Raw genomic sequence first — 25,453 nt, forward strand, 5'->3', positions numbered from 1 at the left:
ACGGCTACTCACTGAAATACAGTATTCAGGTGTTTGTCATCGTTTGAGGTATTTGCTCCCAAGTTTTTGTACTCTTTATGTTTCAATGCAAATAGCATACTTTTGACTGTTTATCCAACTGCTGCAGCAGGCAGTCATATTCATCGTATTGCAATTTTGACTCAATCTTACTAGAACAATGGTTGTAGAAATGGGGTCTGGGATCCCCCAGGGGTCGTCGAGGGAGTCCCAGAGGGTCCCCAGCAAAACGAGGAATAATTTAATGCCACTATAAATTAGGGTTGTCAAAGTTAACGTGTTAATAACGAGTTCACGCAAATTCCTTTTAACGCCACACTGTTCTTTTGACGCGCGATTGACGCATGTGATGTTTGATCCTCGGTCCGCCCCGTAGTTTGGGAAATCAGGAAGCGATGCTGCAGTAACGTTGATGATGGCAAAGCAGAAACAAACCTCGGTGAGCAGAGAAGGAGGAAGAAAAGGGTATTTTGAAGCTTCAAGCCCTGCCAGATGGTTCTCTCGACAAGAGACAGTTACCACCGGAGTACGTATAGTCTTAATACCAACAACTCAAGCCACAAACGTTCAACAGCGGAGCCAAATGGGTGGCTACAGCTTGCAGGTCGATTCACATTGTGGAGGACAAGGGTGTTTTTTTGTGAGCTTATTCTGAAGAATATTCTGGACAGTATTTGTCATTGTTCCGATAATAATAAACATACATTTGGATAAAGCAAGCATATTTGTCTACTCCCATGTTGATAAGAGTATTAAAAACGTGAAAGATATCCGTTTAAGGTCGATTGAGAACAGATAGAAAATGTGTGATTAATTTGCGATTAATGGTGATCAACTATGGACAATCATGCGATTAAATATTTTAATCAAATGACAGCCCAACTATAAATTAATTCCCAACTAGAGAATACAGTATATAAGAGGGACTTTTCTAGCCCTCTGGCCTCTATTATCTCAGTGTAAACAGATCTACCATTCGATAGTCAATCAACCACAACAATATTCCCTTATTGGAGGTGTTTCTGGGACACAATCGTATTTAATAGGGGCCCATGGCCCATTGTCTGTGCATGCGGATGTGTGTAACATTTGAAAAACCCTGTAGAGTATTAGAGTACTATTCCAGCAGCATACATTTACCTGCACCTACACTAAGTAGTACATTAGGTACAGCTTTTGCGTACTTCTCTCTCCATCCTGTAGACGGACAACTAGCAGCTATGCGTGTGCGTGTGGGTGTGTTGGTGTTCTTTTCTCTCATGCTGAGGCCTACGCCCAGAGGTTTGATCTGTGCCTAGTCTCAGTCGCAGCGGGCTACCGTGTCTCTCCACAGCCTCTCCGCCTTGACCTACATTTAGGGGCACAGATGTAAATCGCTGATTTGCTATCAGCAAATTGAACATGTGTTTGGTGAAGTCTGCTTGTTAGGATTTGGGTCCAGCTGCAGGTCAACATTTAACTCTGTGTGTGTGTGTGTGTGTGTGTGTGTGTGTGTGTGTGTGTGTGTGTGTGCGTGTGCGTGCGTGTGTGTCTGTGCGTGTGCGTTCTGTTTCTTGATGTTGTAGTGCTTATGGTAAAACCTTGTACGTGTGTGTCTTACCTTGGACTGAAGTTTAACAGTGAGGATGTGCTCTCTTCCCGAGGAGTCATCGGCTTTCAGTCTCAACGTACGGAACTCTGTGTCTATGAAAAGCAGCCTGCACACACACACACACACACACACACACACACACACACACACACACACACACACACACACACACACACACACACACACACACAATAAATGGCTGCACTAAATCCACTCAAATGGAGGAATATAACAAACCCAACTGTACTGAGGCCGATATAAAGATTTCCACACCAAGTCATGTGCAACATTCAAACACTTTGGAGTATACTGTATGCTTTCTATGGGGAAAAAAACACTTTTTTGTGTACGGCTTGTCCACGGGCTAGAGATGTAACGCTATGAAAATTTCACATTGCGATTATCGTGACCAAAACTATCACGGTCATCGTATTATCACGGTATTCGTAAGAAATTGCTGAACATTTTCAAAAAGTACTGAGAATGCAATGAAATCATGAAATCATTTTACATTTTATATTGAAAACTCAGACCCAAAAAGGATTGATACACTCACTGAAATCATTTCTCCAAGGCTGCGCGTCACGTTTGCATCTGGGAGACGGTTGCCAACTTTGGTTGATGATGGACAGTATTTACCATGTTTTTCAAAGCACTGTAATCACGGTACCACGGTTTTAATGGTAATGAAAATTTGAAACGGTACGGTTATCGTTACATGCCTATCCACAGCTAGTGAATGTTTTTTCCTTTTCTTTTCTTTTTGGCTGCTGAGTGAAGCAAATGTCCCAGCCACTTGCATATTATTTTACCAGCATTTGGCTGGTGGCTGGTGCAAATTCTGCACCATGCCTGTGAGGTAACAAACTGATTTAATTTGCAAGTGCTAGCTATCTAATCACATGAATCACATGACAACTACTGACATATCAGCTGAGCGATACAAAGCACAGCCTGCAGGCCACAGATCAAAGTCAGACTATTACTGTGAAAGAGTCACCGACATTTCTATTATTGAAACAATTGAATCCGATACCAAAAAAAAGCTGGTGATTCTATTGAGATCAGGGCGGTCGCATTTCAGGAATGCTTGCGATAAAGGCATGTTAGACTATTTGAAAAATTGAAATTAAATATGAAATATCAATGTGACAGAGGTTCCTCCCTGACTAGGCCTGGGTAATGGGTATCGTTTAAAAAAATGCAATACCATTATCCTTAAAGTGGTACTGATACCAAAAGAGTACTGCATTAGATTTATTTATTTTGCATCTCGGCACACTGAACTGCAAACTCCGTCACACACACACTCGACTTTACACGTCGCATTAAATTGAAGAACACTTGCAGTGATTGGCTGTGAGCAAAACCATACAAATAGTAATTTTTTTTCTAGATCTGCGTACAAAAAGGATCTACGGTAATGCAGGTTCGACTGGAGAGGTTTCGGTACTATTTAGTACTGGCTTATTTCGGCCGATACCTTTAAAAGGTATCGAGTACCGATACCCAGCCCCAGAGCAATTTAGTGAGAGAGTGGCGTCAGCGGAGGACCAAAATGCGTGACTCATTAGCCAATCAACAGCCAGGAAGGGGTCTCGCGCTACTTTTGAATGCTAAATTAAAGCTGATAATGTACAATTTGATTAAAAAATAAAAAATAAAACAAATAAAAGTACAACACAAACTGTCCATTTTGCTGCAACTCGACAGTGCTGCTTAATCCAGGACCTTACTTCCTGGAACTCTTGAGAGTAAAACACTGGTCTATTGGAGTGAATGGAGATGTTGCGACGCTTCTATATATACGGCTCTGCCCAGCCCTATCCCTGACCACACGACAGATACCTCAAAACAGTCTGTCAAACCTACCATACCTTTTTAATGGTCATTGCGCATTTTATTTCGTCATTTAAGTGTTTGATTTTCTTGATTTAATGGTCGTAATGTGTCCCAGAGTTTCTGCCGTAAGGAGCAGCTGAACCTAAAATTATTCCATTAGTCTGTGTTTAAAAGGGAGAGTTTTAGAGCCCCATAATAATTTAAACTGCGTTTCAGAGGCTCTTCCACCCTGACCGTCAAATTCCTGGAGAAACACTGAATACTTGAGATGTTTTGGTAAGAAAATTGTCACATTTGACAGGACACATGGCTGTGGGAGAAATACTGGCTGTTGCAGGGAATGAACCTGTCTGCCGAAGGTCAGAAATGTGATTGAAAAAGAGGCTAACTGTCATTAGCGATTTCTCAGGAGAAGTTGATGCAAAACGTCACCTCAGTCGGGGTTTGGAGTTGTCACAGTTGGCACCTCTCAGGCTCAGTTTGGGACGGCTTCAAACTTTGGGGCTTCCGTCAAACACTAAATCAGATTCTCCCCCTTTTCCCAAACTAATTATAACCTATTGAAGCGGCAGACAAAACACTGATCTCCACCAAGCATGCACCAGCGCCGCCTCCAGATTTACTACTGCTGCTAACCGCTCCAACACACTGTTAAGGAATCAGTTCCTCCTGCTTTCCAGTCTGACTCAGTCTATTGAGGTCGGAAGACTAAATCCTGATATGAGACAAAGGATTTGGACAGTCCTAGTCTAGATTTACACCACATTACAGCGCGCGCGCTCTGCACTGCGGCGCGGCAAAGCTGTATTCCTGACGGGGGGATTTATGGCGTGCGTGGAGAGAGAGGCCTGGAGTGATGTGAGTGAGCGGGGTGTGTTCCTGCCCGACGCTACACTGACTGAGGAGAGCGATGCAACGAGGGGAGACGATGTCCGACGCAGCCCGCATCGTAAAAGCCTCATGGAATCCAATGCCAGGCCAAGGGCACGGATGTCACGGAAGAGCGAACAAAACGCGCAAAACGCAATCGCGCTCGTATCGTCGTCTTCCACTCCAATTCCACTCGACATCGATCTCACTCTCGCGCTCACTGAGTTTCACTCGTCCCGATCTGCACTCCATCTCGATATCTCCAAAAACATCCACTCTATCTCGAAAAACCATCTGCACATTCAGATAGATCTCCCCAACACATCGCCCTATCTTCTCGCTTTAACACACACAACCTCCCATGCCACAATTTGAGTGAGTCGATGCTGATACTGGCTATAGCACTAGCTGTCAGTAGGTAAGGTAACAGTAGTTCAAGAGTTCTTGGCTACACACAACAGCAAACACCATGCGCACCACATGAGAAGAGGTGGTTTCATGTGCTTCTCCAACTTCAATATTTGACATGAAGCATATGAAGCAAGGCCGCTCTCCTCACTCTCCTCAGCAGCACAGACACGAGCCAGGACATCAAGTACATATTAGGGCTGTGAATCTTCACTGGCCTCACGATTCGATTACGATTCAGAGGGCTACGATTCGATAACGATTATCGATGCATCTCGATGCATCTTAAATCGATGCATCAATTTTTCCCCCGAATACATGATTTCTTTTCTCACTTTCTTTTTTCTCACTGTGTGGCTACTTTTAAAATAAAAGTGCATTTAGAATTGCATTGTATTATGATCCATAATTAAAATAAACCACTGCATGTACTTCCATTATATTTTATTTGATTATATTATTATTTTTTTAATAATCGATTTTTGACATTTGTGAATCGATGCAGAATCGTGCAGGTCCGCATCGCGATGCATCTTATAATCGATTATTTTTGACACCCCTAGTACATATACACACAGACATGAGCCAGAGCATCAAGTACATATACACACAGACATGAGCCAGGACATCAAGTACATATACACACAGACATGAGCCAGAGCATCAAGTACATATACACACAGACATGAGCCAGGACATCAAGTACATATACACACAGACATGAGCCAGGGCATCAAGTACATATACACACAGACATGAGCCAGGACATCAAGTACATATACACACAGACATGAGCCAGGACATCAAGTACATATACACACAGACATGAGCCAGGACATCAAGTACATATACACACAGCCATGAGCCAGGACATCAAGTACATATACACACAGACATGAGCCAGGGCATCAAGTACATATACACACAGACATGAGCCAGGACATCAAGTACATATACACACAGACATGAGCCAGGACATCAAGTACATATACACACAGAGACATGAGCCAGGACATCAAGTACATATACACACAGCCATGAGCCAGGACATCAAGTACATATACACACAGACATGAGCCAGGGCATCAAGTACATATACACACAGACATGAGCCAGGACATCAAGTACATATACACACAGACATGAGCCAGGACATCAAGTACATATACACACAGACATGAGCCAGGACATCAAGTACATATACACACACAGACATGAGCCAGGACATCAAGTACATATACACACAGACATGAGCCAGGACATCAAGTACATATACACACAGAGACATGAGCCAGGACATCAAGTACATATACACACAGCCATGAGCCAGGGCATCAAGTACATATACACACAGACATGAGCCAGGACATCAAGTACATATACACACAGACATGAGCCAGGACATCAAGTACATATACACACAGACATGAGCCAGGGCATCAAGTACATATACACACAGACATGAGCCAGGACATCAAGTACATTATATACACACAGACATGAGCCAGGGCATCAAGTACATACAGTATACACACAGACATGAGCCAGGACATCAAGTACATACAGTATACACACAGACATGAGCCAGGACATCAAGTACATATACACACAGACATGAGCCAGGACATCAAGTACATATACACACAGACATGAGCCAGGACATCAAGTACATATACACACAGCCATGAGCCAGGGCATCAAGTACATATACACACAGACATGAGCCAGGACATCAAGTACATATACACACAGACATGAGCCAGAGCATCAAGTACATATACACACAGACATGAGCCAGGGCATCAAGTACATATACACACAGACATGAGCCAGGACATCAAGTACATATACACACAGACATGAGCCAGGACATCAAGTACATATACACACAGCCATGAGCCAGGGCATCAAGTACATATACACACAGACATGAGCCAGGACATCAAGTACATATACACACAGACATGAGCCAGAGCATCAAGTACATATACACACAGCCATGAGCCAGGGCATCAAGTACATATACACACAGACATGAGCCAGGACATCAAGTACATATACACACAGCCATGAGCCAGGACATCAAGTACATATACACACAGACATGAGCCAGGGCATCAAGTACATATACACACAGACATGAGCCAGGACATCAAGTACATTATATACACACAGACATGAGCCAGGACATCAAGTACATATACACACAGACATGAGCCAGGACATCAAGTACATATACACACAGACATGAGCCAGGACATCAAGTACATATACACACAGACATGAGCCAGGACATCAAGTACATATACACACAGACATGAGCCAGGACATCAAGTACATATACACACAGACATGAGCCAGGGCATCAAGTACATATACACACAGACATGAGCCAGGACATCAAGTACATTATATACACACAGACATGAGCCAGGGCATCAAGTACATATACACACAGACATGAGCCAGGACATCAAGTACATACAGTATACACACAGACATGAGCCAGGACATCAAGTACATATACACACAGACATGAGCCAGGACATCAAGTACATATACACACAGACATGAGCCAGGACATCAAGTACATATACACACAGACATGAGCCAGGACATCAAGTACATATACACACAGACATGAGCCAGGACATCAAGTACATATACACACAGACATGAGCCAGGACATCAAGTACATATACACACAGACATGAGCCAGGACATCAAGTACATATACACACAGCCATGAGCCAGGACATCAAGTACATATACACACAGACATGAGCCAGGACATCAAGTACATATACACACAGACATGAGCCAGGACATCAAGTACATATACACACAGACATGAGCCAGGACATCAAGTACATATACACACAGACATGAGCCAGGACATCAAGTACATTACACACAGACATGAGCCAGGGCATCAAGTACATATACACACAGCGTAGCACCATAAAATTCCCATTACGCCTGACAGCAATAAATACACAAAGCAGTCAGGCGAGACCAGTTAAATAGACCTATGCAGTTAAATAGACCGATGCAAGTGCAGAGAGTGACAAGTGTCCACATTAAAATGATCAATAAATAAGTCCAAACACTCAAATAAAGTGCAAGTGCTTTGTAAAGCTAACCATGTTCTGTATTCATGTCAAAGAGGACATACCTACAGTATACAGTATAGTAGGGGTGGGAATCACCAGATGCCCACGATACGATACTAAAACGATACTTGAGTCACGATACGATAGTATTGCGATATCGCCGATATTGCGATATATTGAATATTTCGATATATTGCGATTTCTTACTTTTTCAACTGCAAATTATGTCACCAGGAATACTTTGTCAACATCTGGTTTATATAAGAACAATCTTTCTGTCTGTACATCTGACTTCAACCATTTTATTGCAGCAACATTGTCAAGTAGACAGACCAACAACTTTCATAAAGCCATGTCACATTCAGATAGATCTCCCCAAACACATCGCCCTATCTTCTCACTTTAACACACACAACCTCCCATGCCACAATTTGAGTGAGTCGATGCTGATATTGGCTATAGCACTAGCTGTCAGTAGGTAAGGTAACAGTAGTTCAAGACTTCTTGGCTAAACACCATGCACACCACATGAGAAGAGGTGGTTTCATGTGCTTCTCCAACTTCAATATTTGACATGAAGCATATGAAGCAAGGCCGCTCTCCTCACTCTCCTCAGCAGCACAGACACGAGCCAGGGCATCAAGTACATATTAGGGCTGTGAATCATCACTGGCCTCACGATTCGATTCGATTACGATTCAGAGGGCTACGATTCGATTCGATAACGATTATCAATGCATCTCAATGCATCTTAAATCGATGCATCAATTTTTTCCCCGAATACATGATTTTTTTTCTCACTTTCTTTTTTCTCACTGTGTGGCTACTTTTAAAATAAAAGTGCATTTAGAATTGCATTGTATTATGATCCATAATTAAAATAAACCACTGCATGTACTTCCATTATATTTTATTTGATTATATAATTTTTTTTTTTTTTTTTTAATAATCGATTTTTGACATTTGTGAATCGATGCAGAATCGTGCAGGTCCGCATCGCGATGCATCTTATAATCGCTTATTTTTGACACCCCTAGTACACACAGCCATGAGCCAGGACATCAAGTACATATACACACAGACATGAGCCAGGACATCAAGTACATATACACACAGACATGAGCCAGGACATCAAGTACATATACACACAGACATGAGTCAGGACATCAAGTACATATACACACAGACATGAGCCAGAGCATCAAGTACATATACACACAGACATGAGCCAGGACATCAAGTACATATACACACAGACATGAGCCAGGACATCAAGTACATATACACACAGACATGAGCCAGAGCATCAAGTACATACACACACAGACATGAGCCAGGACATCAAGTACATATACACACAGACATGAGCCAGGACATCAAGTACATATACACACAGACATGAGCCAGGACATCAAGTACATACACACACAGACATGAGCCAGGACATCAAGTACATATACACACAGACATGAGCCAGGACATCAAGTACATACACACACAGACATGAGCCAGGGCATCAAGTACATATACACACAGACATGAGCCAGGACATCAAGTACATATACACACAGACATGAGCCAGGACATCAAGTACATATACACACAGACACAAGCCAGGACATCAAGTACATACACACACAGACATGAGCCAGGACATCAAGTACATATACACACAGACATGAGCCAGGACATCAAGTACATATACACACAGACACGAGCCAGGACATCAAGTACATACACACACAGACATGAGCCAGGACATCAAGTACATATACACACAGACATGAGCCAGGACATCAAGTACATATACACACAGACATGAGTCAGGACATCAAGTACATTACACACAGACACGAGCCAGGACATCAAGTACATATACACACAGACATGAGCCAGGACATCAAGTACATATACACACAGACATGAGCCAGGACATCAAGTACATAGACACACAGACATGAGCCAGTACATCAAGTACATATACACACAGACATGAGCCAGGACATCAAGTACATATACACACAGACATGAGCCAGGACATCAAGTACATATACACACAGACATGAGCCAGGACATCAAGTACATATACACACAGACATGAGCCAGGGCATCAAGTACATATACACACAGACATGAGCCAGGACATCAAGTACATATACACACAGACATGAGCCAGGACATCAAGTACATATACACACAGACATGAGCCAGGACATCAAGTACATATACACACAGACATGAGCCAGGACATCAAGTACATATACACACAGCCATGAGCCAGAACATCAAGTACATATACACACAGACATGAGCCAGGACATCAAGTACATATACACACAGACATGAGCCAGGGCATCAAGTACATATACACACAGACATGAGCCAGGACATCAAGTACATTATATACACACAGACATGAGCCAGGGCATCAAGTACATATACACACAGACATGAGCCAGGACATCAAGTACATATACACACAGACATGAGCCAGGGCATCAAGTACATATACACACAGACATGAGCCAGGGCATCAAGTACATATACACACAGACATGAGCCAGGACATCAAGTACATATACACACAGCGTAGCACCATAAAATTCCCATTACGCCTGACAGCAATAAATACACAAAGCAGTCAGGCGAGACCAGTTAAATAGACCTATGCAGTTAAATAGACCGATGCAAGTGCAGAGAGTGACAAGTGTCCACATTAAAATGATCAATAAATAAGTCCAAACACTCAAATAAAGTGCAAGTGCTTTGTAAAGCTAACCATGTTCTGTATTCATGTAAAAGAGGACATACCTACAGTATATAGAAGGGGTGGGAATCACCAGATGCCCACGATACGATACTAAAACGATACTTGAGTCACGATACGATAGTATTGCGATATCGCCGATATTGCGATATATTGAATATTGCTATATTTCGATATATTGAGATTTCTTACTTTTTCAACTGCAAATGATGTCACCAAAGGAATACTTTGTCATCATCTGGTTTATATAAGAACAATTTTTCAGTCTGTACATCTGACTTCAACCATTTTATTGCAGCAACTTTCATAAAGTCATGTCATAGTTGCATGCACCTGACAAACTGAACTGTTTGTTACGGTCTACTGACAGTCCACCTTAACTGGACGTGTGTGTGTGGACTACTGTACTTAGGTAGTTTTTGAACAATGCAACTTCACTTACACAAAACATCTTGTGCAGCCCCATTCAGTAACTGGGGAATTTGGAAATTACTGTTATGACAAAACTGTTACTGTTAAAACAAAATGAAAATATGCTACCGTTTGTTTACTGCTGGCCTTGGAACTAAAGTTTATATTAGCCCGGTGGCCTGGCATGGCCTGCAAAAAAAACAAAAGAAAACAAACATTTTTGACGGCGGGAGACACATGAAGACAGCGTAACGTAGCCTATTTACTCAACAAAAATCTATTTCTATTCTTGCACACAAAAATATAAATTCAAGCACTTTGAATAACCCATGTCTATTTATGTCTATTTTCAAAAAACTTTCAAGGCCTGGATTTATTTTTTATTTTTCAAAGAAGCAATGGGTTGAATCAGTACTCCGTTATCGGCTAACTTTAACGTTCTGCACCCTGGAATTAGTATCGGCAGTGGCGAACGTCTCATCGGTGCGTCCCGATCATCTCCCATCTCGTCTCCTCTGGGGTCTCCCGCCGAGGATAGCAGGGCTCGTAGTCGCCGGCCCTCCTTGGCCATGATGGAAACAGCGTGACAGTCGGACGTCCTGCCGGGAAGACTGATGAGAGCATCCCATTTGCAACTCCACAGCCAACTGAGCTGATTCCAGACGGCACGCCACACACATCTGTGCTCGTGTGTGTGTGTGCATCCGTGTGTGTGCGTGCGTGCGTGTGTGCGTCCGTGTGTGTGTGTGTGTCTGCGCGTGTCGACTGAGTGATTCATGAACTATGAGATCAACACATACATAGTGTGTGTGTGTGTGTGTGTGTGTGTGTGTGTGTGAACTATGAGATCAACACAATGATACATAGTGTGTGTGTGTTTGTGTGTGTGTGTGTGTTGCACGAGCAATTCAAGTGCAAAATGACGACGTTCCACAAGGTATCCAAGGAATTGGTGAGCAATGATACAAGGAAATAGAGGACGACGCGAGTCACATGCGCACACACACACACACACATGCAGACCAACTGCACACACACACACACACACACACACACACACACACACACGCACACACACACACACACACTTTGTACAGAAGCACGCTATAAAAACACCCAGATACACTAATCTTATAAAGAGACACCTATATATTCATTAGCCTGGTTTACGGTCTAACGGCGCTAACCAGGACACACTCATTACTTATGTAACTCCATAACTCCCAATACCATTTGTGATTGTTACTTACATCATTTTGCTTATATAGGGTCGATTCGTCACCTGGACTAATACTTCAACGACAATGAACGCAACCTTCTTCCCCCCATGCTATAGAGAGTGTAATCCCTCGGCTCGCCCCCAGGGCCCACTAGGCCCAACGGAGCTCTCTCTCTCTCTCTCTCTCTCGGGGGGACTTTTACTGGCCTCGTAAGCAGCGAGACAGCGGGACAGAGCGGTAATGGCGACACGACGCTGTGACGAGTCGGCGGGCTGTAAGGTACACAAAGAGACTCGCGGACACGGGAGTGCCAGCTGTGCCCCGTAACGAGGCCCGCGCTCTTCCAGGGACCGCGTTTCGGGGCCAACCGTGTGACGGCGGCTGACCTACTTGACTTTGTTTGCCGTTAATTAACGCGCGTGGCGTGCCATCTCCAACCAATTAAAATGACCAATGTCGCCCAATGCAAACGCAGAGAGAGAGAGAGAGAGGGGGGGGGGGGGGGGGGGGGGGGCGAGAGACTGACTCGTTTACCTGGCCCAATCAGCGGGCAGAATTACAGCTGAAAAACCCCTAGCGGCTATTAGCGCGGCCCGTGCCAATTAAGACGCTAAGCGAATCTCGAGTGCTTTGGAGATGGAGGCCCACTGTGTATACTGCCTCCTAACTGTTACACCACGCTGAAGAGGCCCACTGTGTATACTGCCTCCTAACTGTTACACCACGCTGTGTATACTGCCTCCTAACTGTTACACCACGCTGAATCCACTGTGTATACTGCCTCCTAACTGTTACACCACGCTGAACCCACTGTGTATACTGCCTCCTAACTGTTACACCACGCTGAAGAGGCCCACTGTGTATACTGCCTCCTAACTGTTACACCACGCTGAACCCACTGTGTATACTGCCTCCTAACTGTTACACCACGCTGAACCCACTGTGTATACTGCCTCCTAACTGTTACACCACGCTGAACCCACTGTGTATACTGCCTCCTAACTGTTACACCACGCTGAACCCACTGTGTATACTGCCTCCTAACTGTTACACCACGCTGAACCCACTGTGTATACTGCCTCCTAACTGTTACACCACGCTGAAGAGGCCCACTGTGTATACTGCCTCCTAACTGTTACACCACGCTGAAGGCCCACTGTGTATACTGCCTCCTAACTGTTACACCACGCTGAAACCACTGTGTATACTGCCTCCTAACTGTTACACCACGCTGAAGGCCCACTGTGTATACTGCCTCCTAACTGTTACACCACGCTGAACCCACTGTGTATACTGCCTCCTAACTGTTACACCACGCTGAACCCACTGTGTATACTGCCTCCTAACTGTTACACCACGCTGAACCCACTGTGTATACTGCCTCCTAACTGTTACACCACGCTGAACCCACTGTGTATACTGCCTACTAACTGTTACACCACGCTGAACCCACTGTGTATACTGCCTCCTAACTGTTACACCACGCTGAACCCACTGTGTATACTGCCTCCTAACTGTTACACCACGCTGAACCCACTGTGTATACTGCCTCCTAACTGTTACACCACGCTGAAGGCCCACTGTGTATACTGCCTCCTAACTGTTACACCACGCTGAACCCACTGTGTATACTGCCTACTAACTGTTACACCACGCTGAACCCACTGTGTATACTGCCTCCTAACTGTTACACCACGCTGAAGGCCCACTGTGTATACTGCCTCCTAACTGTTACACCACGCTGAAACCATGTTGGTCCCATTTCAGCGCATAAAGCACACCTCCAGCCCACCCCACTTCCCTCCCTCCTCCTATTACAAACCTGAGAGTCTTCAATTAGAGCCATTTGCATTTTTGCTAATATCATAATTGTGGCTGTGGTCATTAATAGGAAAAGTGGAAAATGAGTGCAGTAGTCACGGCTTAATCCGAGCTAAGGGAGAATAGATCATCCAACTACACACACGCGCGCGCGCACACCCACGCGCACACACACACACGCACGCACACACACACACACACACGCACACACACACGCACACACACACGCACACACACAACCACTACTTTCCTGACAAGTGGAGAAGACGGTATTAGCCGGGCCTGTCGCGGCACGTGGGCTGAGAGTTATTAAATGTGACCTGGATTTAACTATAACTCAATAACTAAAAATAAGGAAGTCATTAAGAGCCATTCGTTAATGTGGAGCTGCCTTGTTGCGGCCTTCCAATCTGTTTAGACTGCTGGGGGGGGGGGCAGGACTGTGGGCTGTTCCATATAGCAGGTTCTCCACGCGCAACTCGGCACACTTAAGCGCTTTAATTTGACCTCCTATGGGAAACTGGGAGAAACTCCAAATACCGGTACTGTATGTTATATCTTTCTCTCGCATGCCCGCTTCGTTAAATGAGTTCCACTAGGGCCTTCTCCTAGTTTTCTGACCTGCGGGTGGCTTCCAGGAGCCTCATTTTGGCATATATGAACATTATTGTGCAATCATAGGGAGAGTGTTTAACGCCCATTCCACTTTCCTATACAGCAATGTTACCGCTTCAGCCTTTACAGGGAATAGGGCAAACCCAGAGCTGATATCTGGATCAGAAGATATACACTGTCGCTTGCCAGGTCTGGGTTAAGCCTGATGGGTCTCAAAGCAACTTGCCGGCACTATTCACTCTCTCTGAACAGAGATACATTTGTCAGAACCTATCTGTCAGAACCTATTTGACATAGGTTTCCATTGTTTGCCGTTGTTTACTTGTTTGTCGTCGAGGGAGATTTGGCTGCTTCTGAGCTTTTTGGCAATGTTGCCCGTCAACAACCGGTCTCAAATTGGTGTTAGTGCATATCCTTCCTCCTCGCTGCAGCAAGCAATTAGTTGACTCTAATGAGCAAATACATAGTGCAAATATAGTGTTTAAAAGCCAAAATGAACACACAAAGCTGGCAAAACCGGCCTATTAGCATAGCTAATGAAAGTTCGGAAACTATAAATAGAGAGAGAATAAGAAGGATTACCCAAGGAAATGAGTTAATTAAGGGACATGACGTCCAACTGTGTTTAGTCAAGCAGATAGGACGCATATTGTAGACTAACCGTGTTGTGTATTCATGAAAGTGTGGACACACAGTGCAAAAGAAACCTGTGATGAAAATAAGACCTCCAATATCTGTATAAGAGTATTTTGATACGTTTTGAGGCCTTAAATGTAGATCATTTAAAACTTGGGAAGATACTGCAGTTACCCAGCCTGCAGTAGTCCATCAAGGGAATTGCTAGTGTTCTGAACATGCAACGTTTGACGCTACTTTATCCCACAGCTCAACCCAGGGCATCATGGGTCACATTCAGGTGAGTCACTCAGTCAGGCAGGTACAGTACTGTAACACGAGGTGATGCACTTCATCAGATGGCTCGACTCTAGAGCGGTGCTTCGCAAACTGGGGAACGCGTACCCCTAGGGGTATATGGAGGTACTACAGGGGGTACTTGAGCGAAAGGACTACAGGGGGTACTTGAGCGAAAGGGGGAAAATGGAAAAATGTGAGAATCAATCATGAAAGTAATTGAAATGTTAAAAATAAATCTGCTCAGGAGGAGGCGCTAATTGCAACTTTTTCACTCCATTTCTTATTTTGTAATGTTATATTCTTCAAAAGGTGGGTTATCATTCATTCATTGCATCAGATACTATAGTTTTCTCTTGCCGTTTTCTAAGCAAAATGTTGCCGGGTAAAGAGGGTACTGAAGCCAAAAGAGGTTTGAGACCCACTGGCCTAGAGAGGGCGAAACACGTGCTGTGGGCCTGTACAGGATCTGTGCTTGCTCCAGGAGGGCATGCTAGTTGGCCATATGCAGAGTATAAAACTAATTTCCAACAGCCACAGTGGCAAGTGAACTCAGAATTCCTCCAGACAATGCAATTTATTAGCTGCCAAAGTAGTTATTATAATAATAGAAACTGAACATAGTGGAGTTGACAGACTTAGAAGTCACACAGGCAAACTTTCCCGGCATTTGACAAGTGGCTGGAGTTCATTTAAAGCCCTGGTGATATAGCCGGCGTTAGTGCTCCTAGCAGCCCACTTACTTGTCCCAGCCAAGGGCCTCCATCTCCGAGATGAGCTGCGAGTAATACTGTGGAGGTGGGATGGAGCGGCACTCAGGGCGGCTCTTCACGGCTACTTCCTGCGGGTGACAGAGAGGAGCGCTTTTCATTTTAAAGCCAGATTACTATGCATGTCATATCACCACCACCACGTCCTCACTCCACCATCACGCCAGCACTGCGCTAAAAGCCCCCCGCGACATAAATCAGACAGGAGGAGAGACAACAACAAAAATGAACCGGGCCAATATGTCCGACACCCTTGTCAGGGTGCCGAACACAAAGGCCGTTTCAGTTTTCATTCATTTAACGAGGTATACTACTATACATGTACACGTGTCGCTCACAATCGAGGCTATTGATAATTCCCCGAAGGTTCCCATTTACTTTCCATTCATACGCCCACAATGTCAAAGTGACCGTGCTGAGCACTCCTTACCAAGACGGTCTTCAGCTCCAGAGTGAAGCTGACAAGATCAGCCGAGTGCTGCAGCCTCTGACGAGTCAAAGAGAGAGAAAAGACATCCTTGAATGGGAGGGATAATGAAGTGACACTGTCTATTTTTTTTCTCCCCTAGCCCAGCCATTCAAATCAAACACAGTGTTTGTGATTAATGGGGGCTGCCACCAGCTTTAATAATTAATGATAGCTTAAAGGCTGTGAAAATAATGAACTTTGCAGCCCGGGGTGAAATATCAATCTCATCCAAATAACCCTGAGGGGCCCACATAACAAATAGGGACATTTTCCAGGCGATGTTAATTAAACAGTGAAAAATATTTTTCTCTGCTTCCGAGTGAGGCAAACCTGACGGGTGACAGAGTGTACACTACAGGGACAAGGCCAGGCAAGATGCAGCGAGCACAGAGACAGCCAAAAAGACATGACCCCCCCCCCCCCCCCCCCCCGTAGACACAACACAACACAAAATACTGTTACGAGGTAACACACAGCAAAATACAGCACATGGGCTGGTCCGGTCTAGAGAGGTTACCTGCTTCACTATGTGCTCATATCCACGCAACAGGTGTTTCAGCTGCCAACAGCAGTGCAGCCTACAAGGACAAAGTCAGGCAGATGTTAGGACCAACAAAAAGCACATAACTGTGGTCATGTGGGGGCGCTGTAGCTGAGGATGCAGCTGTACTGTGTGTGTGTGTGTGTGTGTGTGTGTGTGTGTGTGTGTGTGTGTGTGTGTGTGTGCGTGTGCGTGTGCGTGTGTCTTGTGTGTGTGTGGATGTGACCTCTCCATCCTAATTAGCCTACATGCCTGAATTGTCTTGGCATATTAAGTGGAAGACAAGCATATCATTTGATCACAATTATGTCTAGGCTATGTCTCTTCAAAATGCACAAAAATAACTTGTAAAGCAGAGGAGAGAGGATGTGTACTTGGCCTGTTTCAGTAGGTGATCTGGTGGTAGCTGTATTCTCATTCTGAAGTCTCGTTCCTGTGAGAGAGAAAAGTTAGGGTGATAATGTTAGCTTGCTAGGCTAGCTGTGCTATCTATTCTAGAGATTTGACAACGCAATGAATGTTGTCTTGCGTAGGATACCGTATTGTCTTGGTCGAATCGGACGACCGTTCTTCAATAATTATGTTCCGCTCTTTAATTTGGCATAGTAAGTAAGTATGTAGCGTTATCCCGAATTTACAACTACCAGTGCCTCCTGGCGATTCGTCAAGTGTCTTAATTTATATTATGCGTTGTTCGTCTGTCGAAGGGAAGTCAACACATCAACGTTACATCGCAAGATAAGCAGTTTGGCGTTACGCAGCAAGTTACCTGGACAGTGATGAATCCGTCGTAAACAGTTTTCTCCTTGTTAAGAGGTAAAAGCAGCGGGTTTTCTTTTATCAGTGAACTCTCCATGGTGTTGCTCTTCTTGGTAAAGATCCAGTCAAAGCCAGGGTTAACGTGACATTAGGCTAAAAGGAAGATTGCTTCCTTGGCTAGCGTTAGCGGGCCTGGCTTATCAGTAGCAGTGAATTTACGATGTAACGCTAGATAAACACTTTTGACCTCACCAGCGTAGCATGCATGAGCTAAACATTTGACCTTGCATGCTGTAAATAACCACTAACCGCCGCTATACACAAAGAAACAATTTTGTTTTTCCAGCCTGTCAAAAAAGTCAAGGCGCTGTCTCCATCCCCCGCCATGAAAAACAAAACAATGCACGTCACGCACACGACGCACTGACGTCACGCGGTTGCCTTCAAATGCTGTTGGAATTTCTAATTTTACGAGTTGAAGTGATATTTTAGTGATATTATTTGGCGTTCAAGTAAATCATTTGGCTTGTTTTGTTTTATTTCTGACTCCACACTTTGTTTAATATGAATATGAATATTCACAATTAGTTTAATATATGATTAATTATACAACAACTTGGAAAATATATCAATCAAGTATCAATTACATGTCTGATCCTGCATTTTCTCTTTCTGACACTGCAGCAAAAAGCAGCTCTATGCCTCTTGATTTTCTTTTTAATTCACCTTATTCTTTGCCCATACAAGGACGCTTCTGCATGACGTCGGCACAAACTGACGTGTTGAAGACAAAAACAGACAAAGAAGACAAAAATGGTTCGTCCGTGTTGTGTTGTTGTTTAATATCATTCATAACAACACTTTCACTAACGTTAGTGGAGACCAGACTAGCTAATTTACCTGTTGGACCAGACCAGTAGACTTGAAGCTAAATTAAATTAACGTGGCGTCAGTAGCTCTGTCTGTAACATTAACGAGTCTGCAAAAAACAGCGAGTTTGACAGACAAACAAACAAACAAATTAGCTAGCTAACACTACATAAAACAAACAAACAAATTAGCTAGCTAACACTACATAAAACAAACACAGAAGAAAGGCTAGATACGTCGGACAAGCATGTTTACCAACCGTTTAACCATTTAAATTGAAAGTAGTCGGCCGAAAACAACGAGAGGGTTTGACAGCATTTATTTGACAACAGGCACATTTAAACCTGCCGCCTTCCCCAAGTGGTACCCGGAAGTAAATTTGTTTATATTTTGTACTATGTTGTAAACGGAGTCCACAGCACAATAATTTCACACGTGATACTTGTACTATGGAGTGACAATACAAATCTTGAATCTTGAAGTAGAGTACGCCTACCGCAGTCATTTAGACTTGCCAAAAAGCTGTTTTCAAGCAAAAAAACCCAAACTGTTTTAAAGTTTTAATATTTGTCAGGTGAGAACGTAACATTATGTGACCAGTTTATCAGACTGACTCTCTGACATTGCAGACCAAAAAGGACAATGGTTGACGGGGCGTTCCCGGTGGCCCACCTGGTAAAACATGTACCACGAAGGCTTCATGCAGCCGACCCGCGTTCCAATCCGACCCATGCATGGTCCCTTCATGCATGTCATCCTCCTTCTCTCTCTCCCCACCCCCCCTGTCTGCCCACCGCTCTATCCAATAAAGGCAAAATGCCCCCCAAAAAAGAAGAAAGAATTAACTAATGACTGTTTTGACGATGAACCAAACCCTATGTATGTAGCCATTTGTCTTTTGATCATCTCTCTCAGCGATCTCCTGCATGTCGGGACACAGTCTGACAAAACAACCGCTTGGACTCCCCCAAGACCTGCAAGGGGAGAACGGGCTGGCCCACGACACGACAAGGAAGGAGACGGTGCCTATCAACCCAACCCAAGGACCAATACCAGCCTGAGTGGCGCTAAGGTAGGGCCCAAGCCTTCTTCACTATATGCCACGTCTAACGATATGCTAACGGTTAGCCCAAATGCTACTTCACCAGACATGGTAGGTTTGATATGGTAAATGGTAAATGGCCTGCATTTATATAGTGCTTTTATCCAAAGCGCTTTACAGTCAGTAGGTACATTCACCCATTCACACACCGATGGCGGCAGGGTGCTGGCACACCAACGGGAGCAATTTGGGGTTCAGTGTCTTGCCCAAGGACACTTCGACATGCAGACTGGAGGAGCCGGGAATCGAACCACCGACCTCTTTTATCCAAAGCGATTAGTGGACGACCCGCTCTACCTCCTGAGCTACAGCCGCCGATGGTAAAGTGCCTAGATAATTAAAAGCGAACATTGACAAGGCATAGGTCTTTCAGAACCAGATGACTGTGACACAAGGGAGACAAATATCTCATCAAAGTTGAAGTCTGAGCTGCATAGTGAACTCATAAAGCAGCTTGGCAGAATGCAGGCAGAGCTCATAGCATTTAGAATGTAAATATCATAAAGGCAGCTAGTGACTTGAACACAGACTGAGTCCGCTCCAGCGCTACCCATTGGCGTTGACAGATTTGCAGGTAACTGCTCCCCAGAACTTGGGCCAACGCTGGGCCATCTTGACAAATGGAAACCAGTAATCAGTGCTGATTCTGAATTGATGCAGTTCCTCTCCGTCCACCTAGAGGAGGAGGACATTGGTGAAAAGCACATCCCTGCTTCTTCACCCGCTAGCTTTATTGCTGGCTGTGCGCCACCCCATGGACTTCCTCATGATCTTGACGAATGGGAGCCACTCATCAACAATGACTCTCACCTGATGTCCTTCCTCTCTAGGACTAGGAGAATGAACACCTTCATATCATCAAGGGGCAGGCGATATTCAACTCTTGTGCATGAATTGAGCCCACTGCTGGAAGAGCTGTCAGCGTCCTGTCTAAACCTGAATGTAGCGAGGGGGAAAATGTCACCATTAAGCTCTCTGCTGGCCCTGACGATGATTCCACCCCGGTTGAGGCTCTCCCTGTTTCGGGTTGGTGAAAACATGCTTGACTCACCTCACCTGTTCAAGGATGGTTCATCTCACCTCCCAAAGGAGTCATAGGCTCCAGCCATCCTTGGTGAGTTCAAGGCTCCACCAAGCCTGATCCAGGAGGTTGAAAGTAGAAAGAACACCCAGCATCTGTCCTGTCTGACCCTTGGAAATGACACCACACCACCACCCAGTGTTGTAGTCAACTCTGAGTCCGACTCAACCTGAGTCTGAGTCCTGCAGACACATCTTCAGGACTCGTGACTTGACTTGGACTTGAGCACTGATGACTCGGTCGTGGACTGGAGCATTCAGGCATTTGGAGCTGGAAGTTGGAGATGAGGACTCGGACTTGTTAATTGATAAACGCTATTTGTTTTTGTTATTTTTTCGCCCTAATAATTTAGCGTATTGATATTGATAGCTATTTTAACACCATGCATTATTTAATTCGTGCAAGGGCAGGCACCTTGTTCCATCTACATGTGCATTATTCACGCTCATGTTCAGTAACTCCGGACTCAGACTCAGATAATGGGGACTCGAGTCGGACTCTTCTTTTTTCTTCTTCGCTTCTTTGGACTTGAGATTCGACTTGGACTGGAGAGATAGTGACTTGAATCCAACACTGCCCCCACCCATCAAGCTGGTCGAACCTACAGGGCCTCAGAGTTCCAGTGCCAGAGACAGCCTGTCCACAAAAGCAAAGAAGAAGAAGAAGAAGAAGAAGAAGAAGCATGGCTTCTTTTCGTGGCTATCCTACATATTCCGCTGGAAGAAAACAAAGTGTGCAGGTTGCAGATTGCAGACCTGCCAAACATAAGGAGCTGAGCAAAAGCCCCACTTGAGCCGTCTCATCTTCAGCCCACGTCTGAACCGTCATGCTCCTATAATTTGCAGAAATGATCAACAAAAATCATATTGTTTGAATGCATTTCTTTGCACACTACTACACACTACTACACACTACTACACACTACTACATTGTCTCTTTGCACGTTTCTTCAAAACACACCTTCATTCAGGCAGATTGGGTGATCTAACCCTAACCCGGAGCCTAAAACAGTGAAAGTGTCGTGAAATTAGTCGATACATTTTGGGAATTAGATGTTACAATAAAGGGCAACTTATTAGAAAAATAAACCAAATTAATTTTATTTTAATTGATCGTGGTTTGTGGAACTCGTGAAGTATCAAACATATTTAGATCCCGTTCTGCTGTTGAAAGATTTGCTAGTTGTGTTAACGTGCAGATTTTTGTTTGGGAATCATTTGTCATTAAATGTTTATAACAGGACGTGGAATTAAAAAGGCGGTGTGAAGAGCAAAGAACAAAATAAAATGGGCACATTGTATCTTATCGCTCATATTTAAGATCTTTTGTTGACTGAGATCGATCAGCCAATGAGATCCTCCCTCTATCAGTTTGCATACAATTGCCTCAACATGTGGCAAATGAAAGTGCGGAGATATCGCATAATTCCTATTCTAATCCAATCAAAACATGATGACTGCAAAAGCAGTGTCTTTTGCCACACGTGTCCTTCAGGTTCCCTTTCAGCACATAATATGCATTCCTTGAGAAGAATGGGGGGAATTTGTGAGTCTGCTGTATACAGAGCTGGTGAGGGGAGTCTGTCAAAGCGTGTGTGTGTGTGTGTGTGTGTGTGTGTGTGTGTGTGTGTGTGTGTGTGTGTGTGTGTGTGTGTGTGTGTGTGTGTGTGTGTGTGTGTGTGTGTGTGTGTGTGTGTGTGTGTGTGTGTGTGTGTGTGTGTGTGTGTGTGTGTGTGTGTGCCACACAGAGTGCCTTGGAGAGATTGATGTTTTTGTCATCCACCTGCTTCAAAGCTGTAAAAAAAAAAAAAGCAGGGCTGATGCAAATAGAGAATAGCTATACCCAGGCAGGCTCACAAACAAAAGCGGGGGAACCTCACTAGCTCCTCTATCTCACGCAGCTGTTTCTTGCAGGAATAGCTGAGCTCTCTGTTGTGACGCAGACCGTGCTCAAATGAACAGTGAGTGAGTCTCGTCTCTGAGAGTGGGGTAAGTGTCCAATGCCCTTTTCTTTCTGTCTGAGTGGGGGGGAAACGGGGACAATTTCAGCCGCTTTTTGAATAGGACGCATCGGCACAGACAGTGTGGCAGTGGGGGGAAAAGAGACGGAAGGCAGGCGCCACTTCCCTCCCTCTCTCCCTCTCTCTCTCTCTCTCTCTCTCTACCTCTCACTCTCTACCTCTCACTCTCTACCTCTCTCTATCTCTCGTCTCTTGTCATAGAGAGGAAATCTGCAGGCATGCAACCCCCGGCTGGCGTAATGGCATTCCAGTTGCAAAAAGGCTTCAAAATGTAGCATCAGAGAGGATAGCAGGGGCAGATGCATAGGCGGTGAGCTCTCTGTCGTCTTTCTCTTTTCTTCCTTCTCCCTCTCTCTCTCTCTCTCTCTCTCTCTCTCTTTCTATGTCTCTCTCTCTCTCTCTCCGTCCGTCCTCCCTTTCCGCTGCCTCCAGCGCCGGGCTCCGTCTGTGAGAGGAATGATCTATGGTGCTTTGTTTATCACTGGCCATGGTCACTTCTCTGGAATGCAATTGGCTGGAACTACACCGTGTGGGTCTTGCACCCTGCGTCTCTCTCTCTCTCTCTCTCTCTCTCTCCCTCGCTCTCTCTCTCTCCCTCGCTCTCTCTCTCTCTCTCCCTCTCTCTCTCTCTCTCTCTCTCTCTCTCTCCCTCGCTCTTGCTCTTGCTCTCTCTCTCTCTCTCTCTCTCTCTCTCTCTCTCTCTCCCTCGCTCTCTCTCTCTCTCTCTCTCTCTCTCTCTCTCTCTCTCTCTCTCTTGAAGCGAGACATGAGCAGGGGTGCCTTGTCCGATGTGGCTTTTTATCTTTGCGGCTCCTTCTTTTCATGGCGTTTTGCATGTATCTGAATGATAATAGGACATATTGTTCCCTGCAACGGTGATTGATTCAATGGCTTGACAGCAGAATGTGCCGAGGACGTTCAGGGATTTGTGCACGGCCACTATCCTAGATTATTCTGTGTTTGATTCTTTCCACCACCAATCTGATTCATATGCACTTTGGCTTTTTTTTTTTTTTTTTTTTTGCTTTTACAGTCTTAACATCATATTGCATGTTCTTTGCTTTATCGTGTTTTATAACACACATTTTCAGGGAGCGTTTGCACCTTTGCTTCTCTCAGTCATTTCCTATTCTTTTTGTAGAAATACAGTCTATTGCACACATGTATGCTCATGATATTCTTATTGAGCATCCTCTCTTTTAATCAAAGGAGCTTTGAGGTGTTTTTATTACGTTCAAAAAAGATTATTTTTATGAAATTTATGAGGCGTAACAATGTCAGCGCATTTGTGAAAGAGCACTCACATGCACACTCCACACAGACACATGTAGGTTGCTGGCGTAGGTTCTCTGTGACAGTGGCTGTGTTACTTAGGAATGCTCTAGTCTAGGCTATCTGCCAAATACTTAGATGTACGTAAAATCCAAAAATACCCAGTGACCTACCTTTCTTTCTTTCTTTCTTTCTTTCTTTCTTTCTTTCTTTCTTTCTTTCTTTCTTTCTTTCTTTCTTTCTTTCTTTCTTTCTTTCCATGCCAATTTAGACCCCAAAGAAAATATCAACCGATAGGCCTACATTTAAATAACACAGTGAGTTGATTGGTTTTCTTTGCTCTTCGTTTTGCTTTTGGATAATACACGGGAAAGACATGGATTTAGTGCACAGTGCACACAGTTGTGTGCTTGGCTTGATTTTTAACCATGAAGCATACTGGTGTATTAGCTGGCAGCGTATAGACGTGGCAACAGGATGCTCCCTTTATATAAGCTACAATACAGCGTAATATCATGTTTTTGTCCATACATCGGAAAACACAAATTGAATTATACAGAAAAGAAAACGTACCACTTTTCTTCCAAGTATGTTTGTGAGCGAGTGTGTGTGTGTGTGTGTGTGTGTGTGTGTGTGTGTGTGTGTGTGTGTGTGTGTGTGTGTGTGTGTGAGCGAGTGTGTGTGTGTGTGTGTGTGTGTGTGTGTGTGTGTGTGTGTGTGTGTTCAGATGAGTGGGAGCATGGTGTGTGAAGTCTTAGCTGTGGATTACAGGCCTCACAGATAGGGCTGTAACCAAACCGGTGTCTGACATGAGTTGATGGGATTAGAGAGGGCGGGTTTCCGTCCTGGTCCACTCCCCCCGACCCCCTTGCTGCCCCCCCCCCCCTCTCCCCCCCATGACGGGCTGACTGGGAGGTGGTGGGGTTGATGTACCTCCCTCAATAGGAGGCCGGGTCACCGTGTGTGTGTGTGTGTGTGTGT

The 25,453-nt window shown here is 44.5% G+C and overlaps 1 protein-coding gene across 1 annotated transcript in view; it reads right to left on the reverse strand.

The window, feature by feature from the left end:
* Window positions 1–18,340, reverse strand: part of fancl (FA complementation group L) — a 36,129-nt gene extending 17,789 nt beyond the window's left edge. The window contains exons 1-6 of the mRNA XM_083650317.1: window positions 18,138–18,340; window positions 17,743–17,801; window positions 17,345–17,405; window positions 16,789–16,845; window positions 16,332–16,429; window positions 1,619–1,715 (exon numbers count right to left, since the gene is read on the reverse strand). Coding sequence (XP_083506443.1) covers window positions 1,619–1,715; window positions 16,332–16,429; window positions 16,789–16,845; window positions 17,345–17,405; window positions 17,743–17,801; window positions 18,138–18,224 — 459 coding nt within the window. The 5' untranslated portion in view covers window positions 18,225–18,340. The remainder of the gene's footprint in view (window positions 1–1,618; window positions 1,716–16,331; window positions 16,430–16,788; window positions 16,846–17,344; window positions 17,406–17,742; window positions 17,802–18,137) is intronic.
* Between the last annotated feature and the right edge of the window lie 7,113 nt (window positions 18,341–25,453).

The sequence above is a fragment of the Poromitra crassiceps genome, assembly GCF_964638095.1.
Source record: "Poromitra crassiceps genome assembly, chromosome: 14".
Taxonomy (NCBI): Eukaryota; Metazoa; Chordata; class Actinopteri; order Beryciformes; family Melamphaidae; genus Poromitra; species Poromitra crassiceps.